General features: G+C 36.9%; 1 protein-coding gene across 2 annotated transcripts in view; it reads right to left on the reverse strand.

The window, feature by feature from the left end:
* Positions 1-21,022, reverse strand: part of NRDC (nardilysin convertase) — a 121,036-nt gene that overhangs the window by 70,690 nt on the left and 29,324 nt on the right. For both annotated transcript variants that reach the window (XM_073233917.1, XM_073233916.1), the window contains exon 2: positions 4,623-4,920. In XM_073233917.1, coding sequence (XP_073090018.1) covers positions 4,623-4,920 — 298 coding nt within the window. The remainder of the gene's footprint in view (positions 1-4,622; positions 4,921-21,022) is intronic.

Consider the following 21,022-nt stretch of genomic DNA (forward strand, 5'->3'; position numbering starts at 1 on the left):
AACAGATGGTGCTGGCAAAACTGGACAGCTACATGTAGGAGAATGAAACTGGACCATTGTCTAACCCATATACAAAGGTAAACTCAAAATGGATCAAAGACCTGAATGTAAGTCATGAAACCATTAAACTCTTGGAAAAAAACATTGGCAAAAACCTCTTAGACATAAACATGAGTGACCTCTTCTTGAACATATCTCCCCGGGCAAGGAAAACAACAGCAAAAATGAGCAAGTGGGACTACATTAAGCTGAAAAGCTTCTGTACAGCGAAAAGACACCATCAATAGAACAAAAAGGAACCCTACAGTATGGGAGAATATATTTGAAAATGACAGATCCGATAAAGGCCTGACGTCCAGAATATATAAAGAGCTCACACGCCTCAACAAACAAAAAACAAATAACCCAATTAAAAAATGGGCAGAGGAACTGAACAGACAGTTCTCTAAAAAAGAAATACAGATGGCCAACAGACACATGAAAAGATGCTCCACATCACTAATTATCAGAGAAATGCAAATTAAAACTACAATGAGGTATCACCTCACACCAGTAAGGGTAGCTGCCATCCAAAAGACAAACAACAACAAATGTTGGCGAGGCTGTGGAGAAAGGGGAACCCTCCTACACTGCTGGTGGGAATGTAAATTAGTTCAACCATTGTGGAAAGCAGTATGGAAGTTCATCAAAATGCTCAAAACAGACCTACCATTTGACCCAGGACTTCCACTCCTAGGAATTTACCCTAAGAACGCAGCAATCAAGTTTGAGAAAGACAGATGCACCCCTACGTTTATCGCAGCACTATTTACAATAGCCAAGAATTGGAAGCAACCTAAATGTCCATCGGTAGATGAATGGATAAAGAAGATGTGGTACATATACACAATGGAATACTACTCAGCCATAAGAAGTGGAAAAATCCAACCATTTGCAGCAACATGGATGGAGCTGGAGAGTATTATGCTCAGTGAAATAAGCCAAGCGAAGAAAGAGAAATACCAAATGATTTCACTCATCTGAGGAGTATAAGTACAAAGGAAAAACTGAAGGAACAAAACAGCAGCAGAATTACAGAACCCAAAAATGGACTAACAGGTACCAAAGGGAAAGGAACTGGGGAGGATGGGTGGGCAGGGAGGGATAAGGGGGGGAAGAAGAAGGGGGTATTAAGATTAGCATGCATGGGGGGAGGGAGAAAGGGGAGGGTGGGCTGCACAACACAGAGAGGACAAGTAGGGATTCTACAACATTTTGCTAAGCTGATGGAAAGTAACCGTAATGTGGTTGTTAGGGGGGACCTGATATAGGGGAGAGCATAGTAAACATAGTATTCTTCATGTAGATTAAAAAAAAAAAAAAAGATTAAAAAAAAAAAAGAAAATAAAAAGAAAGAAAGAAAGGGGGATTACTCCTTGGTAGGATAAAACTACTGGTAAATCAAAGATCAATGCATGCTTTAAATATCCTTAATGTTGATCACTTAAAGGGTGTCAGATGATCAGCTATGGAGGTACTCTTTTCTGATAATATTACTTTATCTTAATAAAAAAAAAAAAAAAAGCAGTTCCTGTGTGCTGACCTCCAATGAGTTCTGCACAGTGGTATAGAGGGCATGTCAAAGTGTGGGCAAAGGGTCTGTTTGTTTCTATGCAGAAGATCAAGGCCTAGCTTGGATACCCAGAAAATGAACTAAGACACGATATGAGGAGGAGCTTCTGGCATCAGCACTCTCTGGAGGACTTGTGCCAGGGGGATGATCAACAAACAGCCTCCACAGGGATGTGGGCGATGCTGCAGTTGTGGCTGCATCCACCCCACCATTTCCTGGACTTGCCATTGGAATGAGGAGGGAGATGTCTAGGCTGGCATGTGCATACAGTGAGACAACGAATTTGACCGGATCTGTACTGTTGGAACTCAACCAGGAGTTGGGAGGGGTGCAAGGTGTAGCACTCCAAAATCTCATGACTATAGACTGTCTACGGTTAAAAGAACATATGGGATGTGAAGAGATCCCAGAAATGGGCTGCTTTAATTTGTCTGATGGTTCAAGTACAGTTGGACAATATCCATCATATCATAGATAAATTTTCACAAATGCCTAGGGTGCCTAAATGGTTTTCTTGGCTTCACTGGAGATGGATGGTAATTATAGATTTGCTTTGTTTATGTCACCGTATTCCTATTACGTTAATATGTGTGTGCAAATTAGTTAGTAGTTTAAAACCTATACATACTTAAGGTACTATACAAGAAGATATGTCAAAGAAATAATCAATCCTCCCATGTTTCCTTCATATGCTACATCTATAGCTTTTCTTCTTCCTTTCTAATTACAACCCTTAAATAGAATTCGTGCCTCATATCGAATTTACCGAGTATCATAATTCCTTCAGGTGGTAAAGATACCTCGAGACAAGTGCTGGGCATAGAAGCCACAAGGCATAAATCTGCAAAGAAGTAAAAAGCTAACCTTTGCAAACAATATGGCTTCTCTCTCACTTACCAACTTTACATTTCCCTGTATGGCCCCGGAAGATGACTGGTTAGCCAGAGACGGGTAAGATTCCTCAAGGGAGGAACAACCTAAGACAGGCACAGTCGCAGGGGGGCCATCAGGTGAGAAATTAGGGATCAACAGAGGTGAGGCTCAGAACCTCACCCCCCCTGCTTTGAGAGAAATCTTCTGCATCCGTGGATGTCTTGCTGCCCTTGTCTAGCCTGGATTAATACTTAGTCCATAGGCACACACCTGATCATCTACATTTGCCTTCTTACAGCACTAAACTATGTTTTCTACCTTTATCTTGCATCTACCTACCACTTCAGCATTTTATTAAAAATAAAAATAATAATAATAATAGGAGAAATGTGGGATCAACATATAAATCAAGTACAAAAAGCAAACGAATATTCATATTTGACCTGATTGTTTATAGGTCATATTGCATGATCAAAACCGAAAGTTTCTGTGACGAATGCCCTTGTACTGTTCACCATGTAAGAATTTATTCACTATGCAAGAATTCGTTCACCATGTAAGAACTTGCTCGTTATGTTTCAGAAGATTGGAGACTGACGAGAATTAGGCTTGAGATGGATTAATGATTGTACATTGAGCGTTGACCCCCCTATACTGAATTTTATTGTTGTTAACAACCATTTGATCAATAAATATGAGAGATGCCCTCTCAAAAAAAAAAAAAAAAAAAGTTAAAATAGCCTTAATATTACGTGATCTAATTCTCTTGTTTTAAAAATGAAAAAAATGAAAAGGCCTAGGATCACCCAGAAAGATAGGGCCAGAGCCAGAATTAGACCTCAGGTTTCCTGTCAATGCTTTCCACTCTTTTATAATTTCTTCTTTTCTGTCATTGTTCTATTTGGAATTATGAGATCTATTTTAAATCATGTGTATTTATTAATTTCCAATTTATAAGGACCTTAGTATAGACTATCATGGCATATATATACTTCTTTCCCCCATTATTTTGCTTTTCATCCCTAATACTTCCCAAGCTAAAACCCTTGACTATATTAATGCTACCCCAAAACAGGCATCACTCATAATCTGAATAGCAAGGGCCAGATACCTTCTTAGAAACATTCTCAATACCCCCAACAAAGTGGAAAAACTGGCACAATCTTCTTTGAAAAATAACTTTTTCTAGGAAGAGTCATTATCAAAGGATTTATTTAAAATACATCTATTACTTGATAGTTTCACATCTTCACATCCTTGAGGGATGACCACCTTATAGTATAATACATTTGACATTTACATTTTAGTCTTAATAATCTGAACTTTAATTCATTTGTATGTAGACTGTGCCATGTTGAATGTATTGTCAGTATTCAAGAAACTCACTTTAACATTTGCTGATCAATTCCACTGTAATGCCTCCACAATATTACCCTCAACATGTACTCCCTACTGGAAAACAGAGGCATTCTTTAAAAGATACTTAGAGAGGGAAATTCTCCCTATCAAGCCCTATTTATATATTCATTGATTTTTATGTATTTCACTAACTTGTTATATAATTTCAATATATTTCACTAAGCTCAAATGCCCATTTCTATTTCGATTCCTCCTATTTACTTGTTATTTATCCAGACCTTTGGTACTAAACTGAATGTGAGATAAATCACACTCAATTACCTAGATAGAAATTACCCAGGAGGACTCGTAGATCCATAGGCCCAGGTGAGGATTGTATACTGGCCGTGTTCTTTTTTTTCTCCAGTCTCTACTCAAGAACAATACACTCTTTTATTCATCTACCCCAGAATAAGAATGCAGATTCTTACCTCTCAGCATTTGTTTTTAAAACACAGAATGTGTATAAATACACAATTCAAATATTACCAGTGAATACCTCTGAGAGTTATGATTATGGGTGACTTTTATGTTTCGTTTTTTCCTTACTTTCCATTAGTCATTTGTCACTTTTATAATCAGAAAAGTCTTTAAAATGTAATTTTTATACAGAATAGACCTTTCCTGAAAATCAGAAGATATATAATTTCCCTTTTCCATAAGAAAATAAAACATGAGTTTAGAATTTATCCCAAAGAGTTCCAAAATTAGAAAAAGACATAAAAGACATGATTCACACCTGTTTTTCAGTGGTTTTCTTTCTAGCTTCTGTCCTCTCTTCTAATTCCTCCAATTCATTATCCTCAGTATCAAGATCATCATCATCATGCTCGTCATCATCATCAAACTCCTCTTCATCATCAAAACCTTCTTCATCATCATCTTCGATTTCAGCTCCAGAATCTTCATCATCATCCTCATCTTCCTCTTCCCCTTCCTCTTCCTCTTCATCATCTGTTGCATCTCCCATTTTACCTTCCATATTACTTAGGTCTGAAATCAAAAGTGCCTGCAAGCCATTCTGTAATTTGATGTATCTGAAAAAAATAAATAAATCACACAATACTTTCAGTCAGCTATTCATTACACTATATAAACACAAGTTATCAGCTTAGAAAAAAAAAAAGTTTTTTAAAATCCAAATCCGTACCCACACACACAAAACCAACACTACTTTTGAATTAATAAAATTGGTTGCTTCTGGGGAGGGAAACCTCAAAACCTTATTAGTTTCTGAATAGCTGAAGAGGAAGGATGAGGGAGATGCTTCACTGTTTGTATTTTTGCATTCTGAAATATGAAAACTATTTACCCATTCAAAAAACCAAATTTTAGAAGTTAAACATAAACAACAAACATAGTTTTATGGACTGAAAAAATGGCTTCATCTCCAAGAAAATGAAGTCCCACACACTAGTAGCCCTACAGGAAAAAGTATTATCCTATTTAGTAAAGCTGCTGTGTCAGTTTTATGACTGGGTGCCTACTTTAAACTTCACCCCAGTTATACTCATTCTGTTATGTATTATCCAATAAGCATTTAATCAACAGCCTTTAATGTATCAGATGACATCTAATATTAAGGGTAAAAAGAACATTCCTCATCATCAGGCACTCACTGTCTACTACAATACAATGCAATTAAGCCAGTACAACATAGAATGATAGAGCTAAACATAGAATGTTTGAAAGAAGGAACTAGTCAGAAAATACCCTAAGACAAGTACACTTACCTTGAGCATTAACTTGAGATTAAAAAGTTAATTGGGGAATGACATCAGCAACATGTGGTATGAGTTTTTTTCTCTCCGTTCAACTTACAACTAATACAACATCCATCTCCAAAAAAAAGTGCCTCTATACAGCATACCAGAACACCTAAGAAACCCATCTAACCACGCATCTGAGAGTGGGTGGATTAGCCCAAGGGAGGAGGCTGCAGAGCCAACAGTGGCAGGTCCAGCAGTGGGACAGAGCATCCTGAGGTGGAGGGTAAAGGTGGTAAGTGAGGGTCTGCTCGGCGTGTTCTACTGAAGGGACCCACTGCCCTCTCTTAAAGACTATAATAATTGAGGAGGAAGAAAAGGAAAAGTAAGCAGACAATGAGAACTAAAGGGAAGTTTCTCTGTCTGCCCACACACCTCTGGGACCGTCCCCCTCACAAGGATCCCCTACAGGTGGGTGAGCACACCCAGAACCCCAAGTACAAACTTGCCCCCACTCTACTGCCACCTTTTTCCCCTACTGACAGTGCTTTTTATTTCCTTTTGATGTTTGTTTTTCACACGTGCCCCCAATCTTAGCATTCATTGAGTTAGCTCTGGTAAGAGCAACCAAAAATGTGTTATAGTGCCACCTTAAGGAAAACAAAAAGAAGGTGCCTAATCATCAACCCGTGAACTGTTAGAATTAAAGTAAAGAAAGCATTGCCTAAATAAGAAAGGTATTGCCTACTTCAAATGCACTGGCAGAAACACTTTTCATCAAACACTATGAAAAATCACAACAATATTCTATCACAAAAAGAAATGACAATTTTCCAGCAACTGAACCCGAAGACATGGAATATTGTGACCTGACAAAGAGTCCCATAGCCGTTACAAAGAAATTCAGTGAACTACAAGAAAACTCAGTAACTCAATACAATGATTTCAGGGAAAAAAATTATGAGCAGAGGAGTAATTTACCAAAGACACTGAAATTCTAAAAAAGAACCAAACAAATTATGGAGCTGAAGAACTCAATAAATGAGATGAATAATGTATTAGCACTGGAAATAGAGAAGAACAGATGGAAAAGAACTGGCAAGTTGTAAGACAGGAATCTAGAAATAATTCAGGTGGAAGAGAGAACTAAGATTTCTAAAAAGTGAAGAAACCCAACGAAAGCTATCACACTACATTAGAAAAGACAATAATAAAAGTAGTGGGTATTCCAGAAGGAGAAAAGAGGAAGAAGAGGACAGAGAATTTATTTAACAAAATAATAGCTGAGAACCTCCCAAACCTGGGGAAGGAACTGGATATACAAGTCCATAAAATTAATAGAACCCCTTATCATCTCAACACAAAAAGACCTTCTCTAGAATAAATTATACTAACACTCTCAAAAGTCATTGGGAAAAAAAAACAAACTTTAACAGCAGACAGAGGAAAAAAGACAGTAACCCATCAGGAACCCCCACTAGGCTATAAGCAGATTTCTCAGCAGGAACTCTTACAGAACAGACAAGAGTGGAATGACATATTCAAAATACTGAAACGTAAAAACCCTCAGCCAAGAATACTCTATTTGGTAAAGCTATCCTTCAGATATGAAGGAGAAATACAGGCTTTCTAGACAAACAAAAGCTGAGGGAGTTCACCATCACTAGACCTGCTTTACAAAAAATGATGAAAGGAGCTCTTCAAGTTGAACCAAAATGACAGAAGTACACAGAACTCTGATTAAAGTGATACACATAATTAGAAAACTGACTTTTTAAAAATAGTATATTAAATTGCTTCTCTCTCACTTACCAACTTTACATTTCCCTGTATGGCCCCGGAAGATGACTGGTTAGCCAGAGACAGGTAAGATTCCTCAAGGGAGGAACAACTTAAGACAGGCACAGTCGCAGGGAGGCCATCAGGAGAGAAATTGGAGATCAACAGAGGGGAAGCTTAGAACCTCACCCCCCCCATTTTCAGAGAAATCTTCTGCATCCGTGGATGTTTTGTTGCCTTTGTCTAGCTTGGATTAATACTTAGTCTATAGGCACAGACTCGATCATCTACATTTGCCCTCTTATAGCACTAAATTATGTTTTCTACCTTTATCTTGCATCTACCTACCACTTCAGCATTTTATTAAAAATAATAATAATAGTAATAATAATAAGGGAGAAATGTGGGATTCACATATAAATCAAGTATAAAAATCAAACGAATAATCATATCTGACTTGATTGTTTATAGTTTATGATGCGTGATCAAAACCAAAAGTTTCTGTGATATGACTGCCCTTGCACTGTTCACCATGTAAGAACTTATTCACTATGTAAGAACTTGTTCACCATGTAAGAATTTGTTCGTTATGCTTCAGAAGATTGGAGACTGTTGAGAAATAGGCTTGGGGTTGATTAATGACTGTGCATTGAGTCCCCTATACAGAATTTTATTGTTAACAACCATTTGATCAATAAATACAAGAGATGCCCTCTCAAAAAAAATAGTATATTAAACTTTTAATTATAGCATAAAGATAATGGAAAAGAGCATTTAAAAATAACTAGCTAAGCTACAACTTAGTAATGAAATCACAGCATGAAAAGAGACAATTTGTGACATCAAAAATAGAAAAGAGGAAGAGTAAAAGAATGGAACCTTTATAGGTGAATGAAGATAAACTGCTATCAGCAGAAAAAAAACTATTTTATTTATAAAATGTCTTATGTAAATCTCATGGTAACCACAAAGCAAAAATCTAGAGCAGAGGCATCAAACATTAAAAAACAAGGAGACTAAGAAAATCATTATGGAAAAGCACCAACTTACAAAAAGGTAGACAGAAACAGAAGAAATAGACAATACAGTAATTGTAGGGGACTTCAATACTCCTCTATCAGCAGTGGATAGATTGTCAAGACAGAAAATCAGCATGGAAATGTTGGAATTGAACTACATTTTAGAACAAATGTACTTAATAGACATATACAGAAATTCCATCCAACAGCAGCAGAATGTACATTCTTTCAAATACACATGGGACATTCTCCAGAACGGATCAAGATAGGCCACAAAACGAATCTTAGCAAATTTCAGAAGAATAAAATCATACCAACCATCTTCTTTGACCACAATGATCTGAAACTAGAAATCAACAAGAAGAAAATAAGAAGATCTATATATATATATATAAACTAAACAACACATTTCTAAACAATTGGGTCAAAGAAATCAAAAGGAAAATATCTTGAAAAAATGAAAATGGAAATACAACATATCAAATATTGTGGGACACAGCAAAAGCAGTTCTATGAGGAAACTCACTGTTTATAGCCAAAAAAGCATATATTAAGAAATTAAGATGATTCCAAATAAACAACCTAGTTCCTTTACACTGCACGGAACTAGAAAAATAACAAAGTAAGCCCAAAGTTAATAGAATGGGGGAAATAATAAAGATCAGAGTGCAAATAAATGAAATAGAGACCAGAAAAATAATAGAAAGGATAAACAAAATTAAGAGCTGGCTCTCTAGAAAGATAAACAAAATTGACAAACCTTAAGCTAGACTAAGAAAAAAGGAAAGATGACTCAAATAAGTAAAATTGTAAGTGAAAGAGTAGATGTTACAACTGATACTGCCGAAATACATAGAATCATCAGAGACTACTACAAATGATTATACATCAACAAATTACATAACCTGGAAGAAATGAATACATTTCTAGGAATGCACAAACTACCAAGACTAAATCAGGAAGCAAGAAAATCTTGAACACACAAATAACAATTAAAGAGACTGAATTCAATAGTCAAAAAACTTTCAACACAGAAAATTCCAGGACCAGACAGCTCTGCTGGAGAATTCTACTAAACATTGAAAGGGGAATTAACACCAATCCTCCTCAAACTTGTACAACCTATCAAAAAGAAGGGAACATATTCAAACTCATTCTCAAAGCCAGTATTACTGATAAAACCTGATAAGGATACCATAAGAAAACTACAGACCAATATTCCTGATGAAAGATGCAAAAATGCTCAACAAAATATTAGCAAACCAAATTCAAGAACACATTAAAAGGATTATATACCATGACAAAGTGGGATTTATCCTTGGGATACATGGATGTTCAATATATTCAAATCAATCAATGTAATACATCACACCAATAAAACAAAAGATGAAAATCAAATGATCATCTCAATAGATGCAGAAAAAGCATTTGACAAAATATACAACATCCTTTCATGATGTTGGGGATTGGGTAAAGAAGAAACAAACCTCAAAATAATTGATACCAATTACAACAAAGCCACAGCTAGCATTAAACTCAACAGAGAAAAACTGAGAACATCTCCTCTATAATTAGAAATAAGCCAAGGATGCCCACTTTCACCACTCCTATTCATCTTGATTAAGCAACTGAAAAAGAAATGAGAACAATAGAAGATAAAAGATGGTGGCATGAGAGGTGAGACAAAGAACCCATCCCAAAACCATATATGATACGAAAATATACTTAATACAACTAATCCTACAAGGGCAACAGGAAAGAAGGCTGTGCCAGACCGCATACACCTGGAGAACAGAGAAGACCTCACAAAACAGGGTAATGTACCAAAGATTTGATCCAGCAGGACCCAAGCCCTTCCCCAACCCCAGCTCATTGGCAGGAGTAAGAGAAATGGAGAAGGGAGGGAATGGAAGCCTAGGACTGCTGAACACCCAGCCCTAGAGATCTGCTTTGGGAGCACAAACCTACATTGCATGGGGCTCTGGAGATTAGTGGGTTGGAAACTTAAGACAGGCAGAATACTTGGATACACTGAGATTCCAGCTGTTTAGGGATGGCAGGGATCCACATCTGGCTGCTCTGAGACAAAGGAAAGGAGGGCGGTCTGAGAGGCTTCCTAGCAGAGAGAGGGCTGCTGAAGGGGTGGGGATTGCATGGAGGTTGATGCTCAGGAGAAGGGATAGGTAGACAAGGTTGTCTGGGAGCACTCTCCCCAGCAGGTTAGAAACTTTCAGGAACTTCAGCCGCTCCATCCCCCTGGCTGGCTACTCAGCTGCAAGGCCACCCATTGTGATACGCAACCAGCTGTGCCTTCCTCCTGACCTGCCAGCACCAGCTCGCAAACCAGCAATCCTGCACTGGTGTCAGGCCAGCCAGAAGGAGGCCTGCCTATGGCAGATACAAACACAAAGCACAGAGGCTTACACCTGTGTGCTTGGCCCACTGGTTCTTAAAGTGGAGACAGGCACTACAGCCAGGAAGCAGGAAACAGCTCTTTCCTCCCCCCAGGCATCAGAGCCACTCCCCTGCAACCCCCAACATCACTCCAGGGGCTGAGCAGCTCCAGAGACTAGAGCTTCTGGGCACTAGAGGGCACCACATAGAATTATGAAATGTCAAAGGAACGTGGTTCAAAGCAAAATCTCACAAAAACTGGAAAAAGGGGAAAGTGAAACTGAACTGACCAATATTCCTGAAAGAGTTCAAAATAAAAATCATAAACATGCTCATGGACATACAGAAAAATATTCAAGAACTCAGGAATGAATTTAGGATGGGTATTCAATCATTAAGAAACTCCAAATCTGAAATGAAACATACAATGGAGGAATTTAAAAGCAGATTAAATGTAGTAGAAGAGATGGTAAATGAAACAGAAATTCGAGAACAGAAATACAAAGAAGCTGAGGCACAGAGAAAAAAAGGATCTCTAGGAATGAAAGAATGCTGAGAGATCTTTGTGACCAATCCAAATGGAACAATATTCACATTATAGCAGTACCAGAAGACCAATAGAGAGAAAAAAGGGATAAAAAGTCTCTATGAGGAAGTAATTGCTGAAAACTTCCCCAATCTGGAGAAGGAGATAGTCTCTCAGGCGACAGCTGTGCACAAATCTCCCAACACAAGGCACCCAAGGAAGACAGTATCAAGACATATAGTAATTAAAATGGCAAACACCAAAGATAAGGACAGACTTTTAAAAGCAGCTAGAGAGAGTAAAAGATCACATACAAAGGAAAACCCATCAGGCTATCATAAGACTTCTCAACACAAACCGTACATTTACAGGCCAGAAGGGACTGGCATGATATGTTTAATGCAATGAAACAGAAGGGCCTCACACCAAGAATACTATATCCGGTAAGATTATCATTTAAATTTGAAAGAGGGATTAAATAATTTTCAGATAAGGAAAGGCTGAGACAATTTGCCTCCCACAAACCACCTCTACAGTGCATTTTGAGGGACTTCTATAGATGGAAGTGTTCCTAAGGCTAAACAGCTGTCACCAGGGGAAATATAACCACAGTAAAGTAAAACAATTAATTACTAAGGAGATGAAGAATCAAATCAACTACCCCCAAAGTCAATCAAGGGATAGAAAAAGAGTATAGAATATGATACCTAATATATAAAGAATGGAGAAGGATGAAAAAGGAGGGGAAAAAAAGAACCTTTAGGTTGTGTTTGTAATAGCATACTAAGTGAGTTAAATTAGACGGCTAGATAGTAAGGCCATTACCCTGAACCTTTGGTAACCAGGAATCTAAAGCCTGCAATGGCAATAAGTGAATACCTATCAATAATCACCCCAAATGTAAATGGCCTGAATGCATCATTCAAAAGATATAGAGTCACTGAATGGATAAAAAAACAAGACCCATCTGTACGCTGTCTACAAGAGACTCACTTCAAGCCCAAAGTCATACACAGACTGAAGGTGAAGGAATGGAAAAAGATATTTCATGCAACTAATAGGGAGAAAAAAGCAGGAGTTGCAGTACTTGTATCAGACAAAACAGACTTCAAAACAATGAAAGTAACAAGAAACAAAGAAAGACATTACATAATGATAAAGGGGTTAGTCCAACAAGAGGATATAACCATTATAAATATCTATGCATACAAGACAGAGGCACCCATACATGTGAAACATATACAAACAGAATTAAAAGGCAAAATAGAATGCAATGCATTCATTTTAGGAGACTTCAACACACTACTCAGTCCAAATGGTAGATCAACCAGGCAGAAAATAAGCAAGGACACAGAGGCACTGAACAATACATTAGAAAAGATAGTCCTAACAGACTTCTATAGAACACTCCACCCAAAAGCAGCAGATTATACATTCTTCTCAAGTGTACATGGAACATTTTCAAGAATAGATCATATAGTAGGACACAAAAAAAGCCTCAGTAACTTCAAATGGATTGAAATTGTATCAACGAGCTTCTCACACCACAAAGATATGAAACAAGAAATAAATTATGCAAAGAAAACAAAAAAGCCCACACACACATGGAGGTTTAACAACATGCTCCTAAATAATCAATGGGTCAATGACCAAATAAAAATACAGATCAAGCAATATATGGAGATAAATGACAACAATAATTCAACACCGCAAAATCTGTGGGATGCACCAAAGGCCATGCTAAGAGAGAAGCGTACTGCAATATAGGCCTACCTCAGGGAAGAACAATACCATATGAACAGTCTAAACTCACAGTTAATGAAACTAGATAAAGAAGAACAAATGAGGCCCAACGTCTATAGAAGAAGGGACATAATAAAGATTAGAGCAAAAATAAATAAAATTAAGAAGAATAAAACAATAGAAAGAATCAATGAAAGCAGAAGCTGGTTCTTTGAGAAAATAAGATAAATAAAGCCCTAGCCAGACTTACCAAGAAAAAAAGAGAGTCTACACACAAAAACAGAATCAGAAATGAGAAAGGAAAAATCACTATAGACACCACAGAAATACAAAGAATAGTGAGAGAATACTGTGAAAAATTATATGCTGACAAACTAGAAGAAATGGACGACTTTCTAGAAAAATACAACCTTCCAAGGCTGACCCAGGAAGAAGCAGAAAATCTGAATAGACCAATTACCAGCAAAGAAACTGAATTGGCAATCAAAAAACTACCTAAGAACAAAATCCCTTGACCAGATGGTTTCACTGCTGAATTTTATCAAACATTTAGTGAAGACTTTAATACCCATCCTCCTTAAAGTTTTCCAAAGAGTAAAAGAGGAGGTAATACTCCAAAACTCATTCTAGGAGGCCAGCATCACTCTAATACCAAAATCAGGCAAAGACACCACAAAAAAAGAAAATTACAGACCCATACCCCTGATAAACATAGATATAAAAATACTCAACAAAGTATTAGCAAACCGAATTCAAACATACATCAAAAAGATCATCCATCATGATCAAGGAGGATTTACTCCAGGGATGCAAGCATGATACAACATTCGAAAATCCATCAACATCATCCACCGCATCAACAAAAAGGACAAAAACAACATGATCATCTCCATAGATGCTGAAAAAGCATTCAACAAAATTCAACATCCATTCATGATAAAAACTCTCAACAAAATGGGTATAGAGGGCAAGTACCTCAACATAATAAAGGCCATATATGACCAACCCAAAGCCAACATTATACTTAACAGCGAGAAGGTGAAAGCTTTTCCTTTAAGATCAGGAACAAGACAAGGAAGTCCACATTCCCCCTCTTTTATTCAAAATAGTACTGGAGGTCCTAGCCCCGGCAATCAGACAACACAAAGAAATAAAAGGCATACAGATTGGCAAGGAAGAAGTTAAGAGTATCACTGTTTGCAGGTGACATTGTATTGGACATAAAAAACCCCTAAAGAATCTATTGCAAAACTACTAGATCTAATATATGAATTCAGCAGAGTTGCAGGTTGCAAAATTAATAGATAGTAATCTGTGGCATTTCTATATACTAATGATGAATTAGTAGAAAGAGAAATCAGGAAAACAATTCCATTCACAATTGCATCTAAAAGAATAAAATACCTAGGAATAAACCTAACCAAGTGAAAGACCTATACTTTGAAAACTACAAGACACTCATGAGAAAAATTAAAGAAGATACTAATAAATGGAAACACATCCCATGCTCATGGATAGGAAGAACTAATATTGTCAAAATGGCCATCCTGCCTAAAACAATCTACAGATTCAATGCAATCCCTATGAAAATGCCAACAGCATTCTTCAACAAACTAGAGCAAGTAGTTCTAAAATTCATATGGAATCACAAAAGACCCCGAATAGCCAAAGCAATACTGAGAAGGAAGAATAAAGCAGGGGAGATTACGCTCCCTGACTTGAAGCTCTACTACAAAGCCACAATAATCAAGGCAATTTCGTACTGGCACAAGAACAGACCCATTGACCAATGGGACAGACTAGAGAGCCCACATAAAAATGCAAGCATATATGGCCAATTAATATATGATAAAGGAGCCATGGATACACAATGGGGAATGACAGCCTCTTCAATAACTGGTGTTGGCAAAACTGAACAGCTACATGCAAGAGAATGAAACTGGATTACTGTCTAACCTCATACACAAAAGTAAACTCAAAATGGATCAAAGATCTGAATGTAAGTCAGGAAACCATAAAACTCTTAGAAGAAAACATGGGCAAAAATCACTTGAATATAAACATGAACAACTTCTTTCTGAATGCATCTCCTCAGGCAAGGGAAACAAAATAAAAAATGAACAAATGGGACTACATCAAGCTAAAAAGCTTCTGTACAGCAAAGTACACCATCAGCAGAACAAAAAGACACCCTGCAGTATGGGAGAATATATTTGTAAATGACATATCCGACAAGGGGTTAACATCCAAAATATATAAAGAACTCACACGCCTCAATGCCCAAAAAGCAAATAACCCTATTAAAAAATGGGCGGAGGATATAAACAGACACTTATTCAAAGAAGAAATTCAGATGGCCAACAGGCCCATGAAAAGATGCTGCACATCGCTAATTATCAGGGAAATGCAAATAAAAACCACAATGAGATATCACCTCATGCCAGTTAGGATGGCCATCATAGAAAAGACTAGGAACAACAAATGCTGGCAAGGATGCAGAGAAAGGGGAACCCTCCTACACCGCTGGTGGGAATGTAAACTAGTTCAACCACTGTGGAAAGCAATATGGAGGTTCCTCAAAAAACTAAAATTAGAAATACCATTTGACCCAGGAATTCCACTCCTAGGAATTTACCCAAAGAATACAACTTCTTAGATTCAAAAAGACAAATGCACCCATTTATCGCAGCACTATTTACGATAGCCAAGATATGGAAGCAAACTTACTGTCCGTCAGTAGATGAATGGATAAAGATGTGGTACATATACACGATGGAATACTATTCAGCCATAAGAAACAAATCCTATCGTTTGCAACAACATGGATGGAGCTAGAGGGTATTAGGCTCAGTGAAATAAGTCAGGCAGAGAAAGACAAATACCAAATATTTCCCTCATTTGTGGAGTATAACAACAAAGCTGAACTGAAGGAACAAAATAGCAGCAGACTCACAGACTGCAAGAAGGTACTAGTGGTTACCAAAGGAGAGTGGTGGGGGAGGGCGGGTGGAGAGGGAGGGAGAAGGGGATTGTGGGGTATCATGATTGTTGCACATGGTGTGTGTGCGGTCACGGGGAAGACAGTGTACCTCAGAGAAGAGAAATAGGGACTCTGGCATCTTACTACACTGATGGACAGTGACTGCAATGGGGTATGTGGGGGCACTCAATAATAAGGGTGAATGTAATAACCACATTGTTTTTCTTGTGAAACCTTCATAAGAGTGTATATCAATGATACCTTAATTTAAAAAAATGAGAACTACCCCCATTCATAATAGCATCAAACAGTAAAATACTTAGGAATAATTTTGACCCAGGAAATGAAGGATCTGTACAATGAAAACTCCAAGACTTCATTGAAAGAAAATGGCACAAACAAGCAGAAAGACATCCCATTCATGAACTGGACTAATTAATGTTGATAAAATGGCCACATTACCCAAAGCCACTTAGAGATTCAATGCAATCCCCATCAAAATACCAATATTATTTATCACAGAAAGAGAATAATAAATCCTAAAATCTATGTTTCACTAAAGACCCTGAAGAGCCAAAGCAATCTTGAGGAAAAGAGGACAAAGCTGAAGGTATCATGCTTCTTGATTTCAATTTACACTACAAAGCCATGGTGATAAAAATGGTATGGTACTGGCCAAAAACAGACACACTGACCAATGTAATAGAATAGAGAACCCAGAACTAAATCCCCATATATAGTCAACTAATATTCTGCCACAATGCCAAAAACACTCAATGGGGAAATGATTGTGTCTTCAACAAATGGTACTGGGAAAACTGGAGAAACAAATGCAAAACAATGAAATTGGAACCGTACCTCACACTACTGAAATGTTAAATGGAAATGGATCAAAAACAAATATAAGACCTCATACCATAAAACTAGAAAAAAACATAAGGAAGGTCATCAATATTAGTCTTGGCAATGATTTTTTTTAACATGATGCTAAAAACACAAACAACAAAAGGAAAAATTAACAGATACAATATATCAAACTCAAAAGCTTCTGCACAACAAAAGAAGCAGTTAATAAAATGAAAAGAACCTACAGACTAGGAGAAAATTTCTGCAAATCAACAATGCACAAGGGGTTATTGCCAAAATATATAAAGAACCCAGTCAACTTACTAACATAAAAGCCAAACAATCCAACTAAAAAATGGGTAAAATTAAATAGACATTTTCTCACAGAGGATATCAAAGTACCAAAGAGGCACACGAAAAGGTGCTCAATATCACTAGTCATCAGAGAAATGCAAATCACAACTACAATGATAACACCTGACACCTGTGAGAATGGCTATCATCAAGAAAATGGAAGACAACAAATGCTTGCAAGGATGCGCTGAAAAGGGAACCATTACACTTTGTTGGTAGGAATTTAAATTGGTCCCACCACTCTTGAAAACAGTATGGAGGTTCCTTAAAAAAGTAAAAATAGGTCTATTATATAATCCAGCAATTCTATTTCTGGATATATAAGGAAATGAAAACAGGAATTCAAAAAAACACATGCACTCCCATGTTTATCACAGCCTTATTGGAAGATATGGAAACAACCCAAGTATCTATCGATGGATGAACTGATAAAAAAGATAAGGTATATATACACAATGGAATATTATTCAGACATGTAAAAGGAGGATATCCTTTCATTTGTAACAAAACCGACAGATGTTGGGCACATTATGCTAAGCAAGATAAGTCAGACAGTGAAAGACAAGTACTGTGTGATACCACTTATATAAAGAATCTAAAAAACGTAAACCTGTAAAAAATAGAACGTAAAACAGTGGTTACCAAGGGATGGGTGGTAGAGAGGAAAAGAGTGATGGTATTTAAGGGTACATACTTATACCAAGTAGCAAATAAGCCACAGAGGTCTGATGCAAGTATAATGAATAGACAGCGATATTGCAGTATAATTATGTAATGTGTTATCACTACATTAGCAATCATATTACAATATATAAATGTATCAAAGTAACACATATCATGTTTTATGTTCAAATTCATTCAATAAAAAAGAAAAACATCTAGCAGAAACTGGGAAGAATAACATGCAAAGAAAGACAAGGAAGGGAGCTTCTGGCTCAAGATGTGACGTGGGTTTATCCCATTTCTGAACAAAAATCTCATTTAAATAACAGGAAAAAGTTGTGGTTATTTTTTGTTTTGTTTTTGAGAATAAAATCATGGCAGATTTAGAAAATAGTAAAGGACACTGTTAGCAGACCAGTTTTTAGAAATGATTAGAATATATAATTTTAATCAGATTAATGGAAAAAATAGAAGAGAACCATAGGCTGAAATACATGTGATAAGAGTTCTTCTTAAGAACACTTGAACAAAGTCTAAGCTCCAGATCAAGACATGAAAAGAGTAGAGACAACCTCAGTACAAGATTCTCAGTTATTAATTGTCCTGCCAACAAACCAAATGTTTTCTGACAGCTAGACAGAAAAACCATGGTATGTTCACACAATGCAATTTTTTTTCACTTAATGGAGTATTACAAAACAGGGAAATACATATTGCAACAAAAAGCTACAAGGCGGTGAATCTTAAAAACTTAATGAAAACACCAAATCACAGAAGCTACATATCATATGAATACCATTTATATAAAGCCAAAAAACAACAAAAGTAAACAGTGTATTGTTCAGATATACATGTGATAAAAAAATATTTTAAGCAAAAGAATGATTAAAAACAAAATTCAGAATAGTAGTTGTGGGAGCAAAATGGAAGGATACAGAGGAAGAGCATGGAGAAGAACACTGAAGTAGATCCTACTTTTGAATGACAGGTTATTCATTTGGGGTTTATTATCCACCACTTACATAAAAGTCACATGTTTTATTTTGTATACACCAAATATTACAGTCTTACAGGTTTCTTATGTGATAATTAAGGAACTTCATTCAGTAGTAAATAGGCCAGTCAGGCCATGCTCCTCCATGCCAAATAATCAACCCAACAGCAGTAGGACATGTTAAAAATCAAAGACTTATTTTCAAATAATGTGAACAATCTTCCCAGAAATGAATTCTAGGATGAATTTTAGAGACGCCTTTCTCCTGACCAGCAGCACCTGGCTAGCAAATCGGCAAACCCTACCCTGGCATTAGGCCAGCCAGAGGGAAGCCCCATATACAGCAAGTACAAATGCAAAGCATAGAGTCTTTTACCTGTGTGTTTGACCCATTGGTTCAGGCAATGGAGACAGGCATAGCAGCCAGGAAGCAGGAAATAGATCTTGCCTCCCCCAAGGCACCAATACCACACACCTGTGACCCCTGACATTGCTTCAGGGGCTGAGCAGCTCCAGAGAGCAGAGCCTCTGGGCACTAGAGGATGCCATACACAAATATGAAATGCCAAAGAAACCTGGTTCAAAGTAAAATTATGAATACACCTGAGAAAGATTCAAATGAAATTGACCTCATGAATCTCCCTGAAAGGGACCTCAAAATAAAAATCATTAACATTCTCATGGAGGTATGGAAAAATATTCAAGAACTCAGGAATGAATTACGGTTGGAGATACAATCATTTCAGAACACAGTATCAGAAATGAAACATACAACAGAAAGTTTTAAAAGCACATTAGATATGGTGGAGGAGACAATAAATGAAATAGAAATTAGAGAAGAGGAATACAAAGAAGCTGAAGCACAGAGAGAAAAAAGGATCTCTAAGAATGAAAGAATATTGAGAGAATTGTGTGACCAATCCAAACAGAACAATATTCACATTATAGGGGTAACAGAAGAAGAAGAAGAAGAAGAGAGAAAAAGGAATAGAAAGTGTCTTTGAGGAGGTAACTGCGTAAAACCTCCCAAATCTGGGGAAGGAGACAGTCTCTCAGGCCATGGAGGTACACAGATCTCCCAACACAAGGGACCCAAAGAAGACAACATCAAGACATACAGTAATTAAAAAGGCAAAGATCAAAGATAAGGTCAGACAATTAAAAGCAGCCAGAGAGGGAAAATACATCACATACAAAGGAAAGTCCATCAGGCTATCATCAGACTTCGCAGCAGAAACCTTACAAGCCACAAGGGAGTGGCATGATGTATTTAATGCAATAAAGCAGAAGAGCCTGTAACCAAAAATACTTTATCTGGCAAGATTACCATTTAAATTTGAAGGAGGGATTAAACAATTTCCACATAAGCAAAAACTGAGAGAATATACCTCCCACAAACCGCCTCTACAGTGTATTTTGGAGGGACTGCTATAGATGGAAGTGTTCCTAAGGTTTAATAGCTGTCACCAGAGGTGGTAAAACCACACTAAAGAAAGAACAATTACAAAGCAAATGGAAAATTAAATCAACTAACCCAAAGTCAATCAAGGGATAGGAAAAGAGTACAGAATATGAGGAGGAAGAAAAAGGAGAAAAAAAGAACTTTAGATTGTGTTTGTAATAGCATATTAAGTGAGTTAAGTTAGACTCTTAGATAGTAACGGTGTTAATCTTGAACCTTTCGTATAAAGCCTTGAACAAATATAAAGCCTGCAGTGGCAATAAGTACATACCTATCAATAACCACTCTAAATGTAAATGGTCTGAATGCATCAATCAAAAGACAGAGAGTCACTGAATGAATTAAAAAACAAGACCCATCTATATGCTGCCTAGAAGAGACTCACTTTAAACACAAAGACATACACAGAGTAAAAGTGAAGGGATGGAAAATGATATTTCATGCAACTAATAGGGAGAAAAAAGCAGGAGTTGCAGTACTTGTATCAGACAAGAAAGACTTCAAAGCAAAGAAAGTAACAAAAGACAAAGAAGGACATTACATAATAATAAAGGGGTCAATTCAACAAGAAGATACAACCATTATAAATATCTATGCATCCAACACAGAAGCACCTACATATGTGAAACAAATACTAACAGAATTAAAAAAGGAAATACAATGTAATACATTC

This window comes from Manis javanica, chromosome 4, assembly GCF_040802235.1.
Source record: "Manis javanica isolate MJ-LG chromosome 4, MJ_LKY, whole genome shotgun sequence".
Classification (NCBI taxonomy): Eukaryota; Metazoa; Chordata; class Mammalia; order Pholidota; family Manidae; genus Manis; species Manis javanica.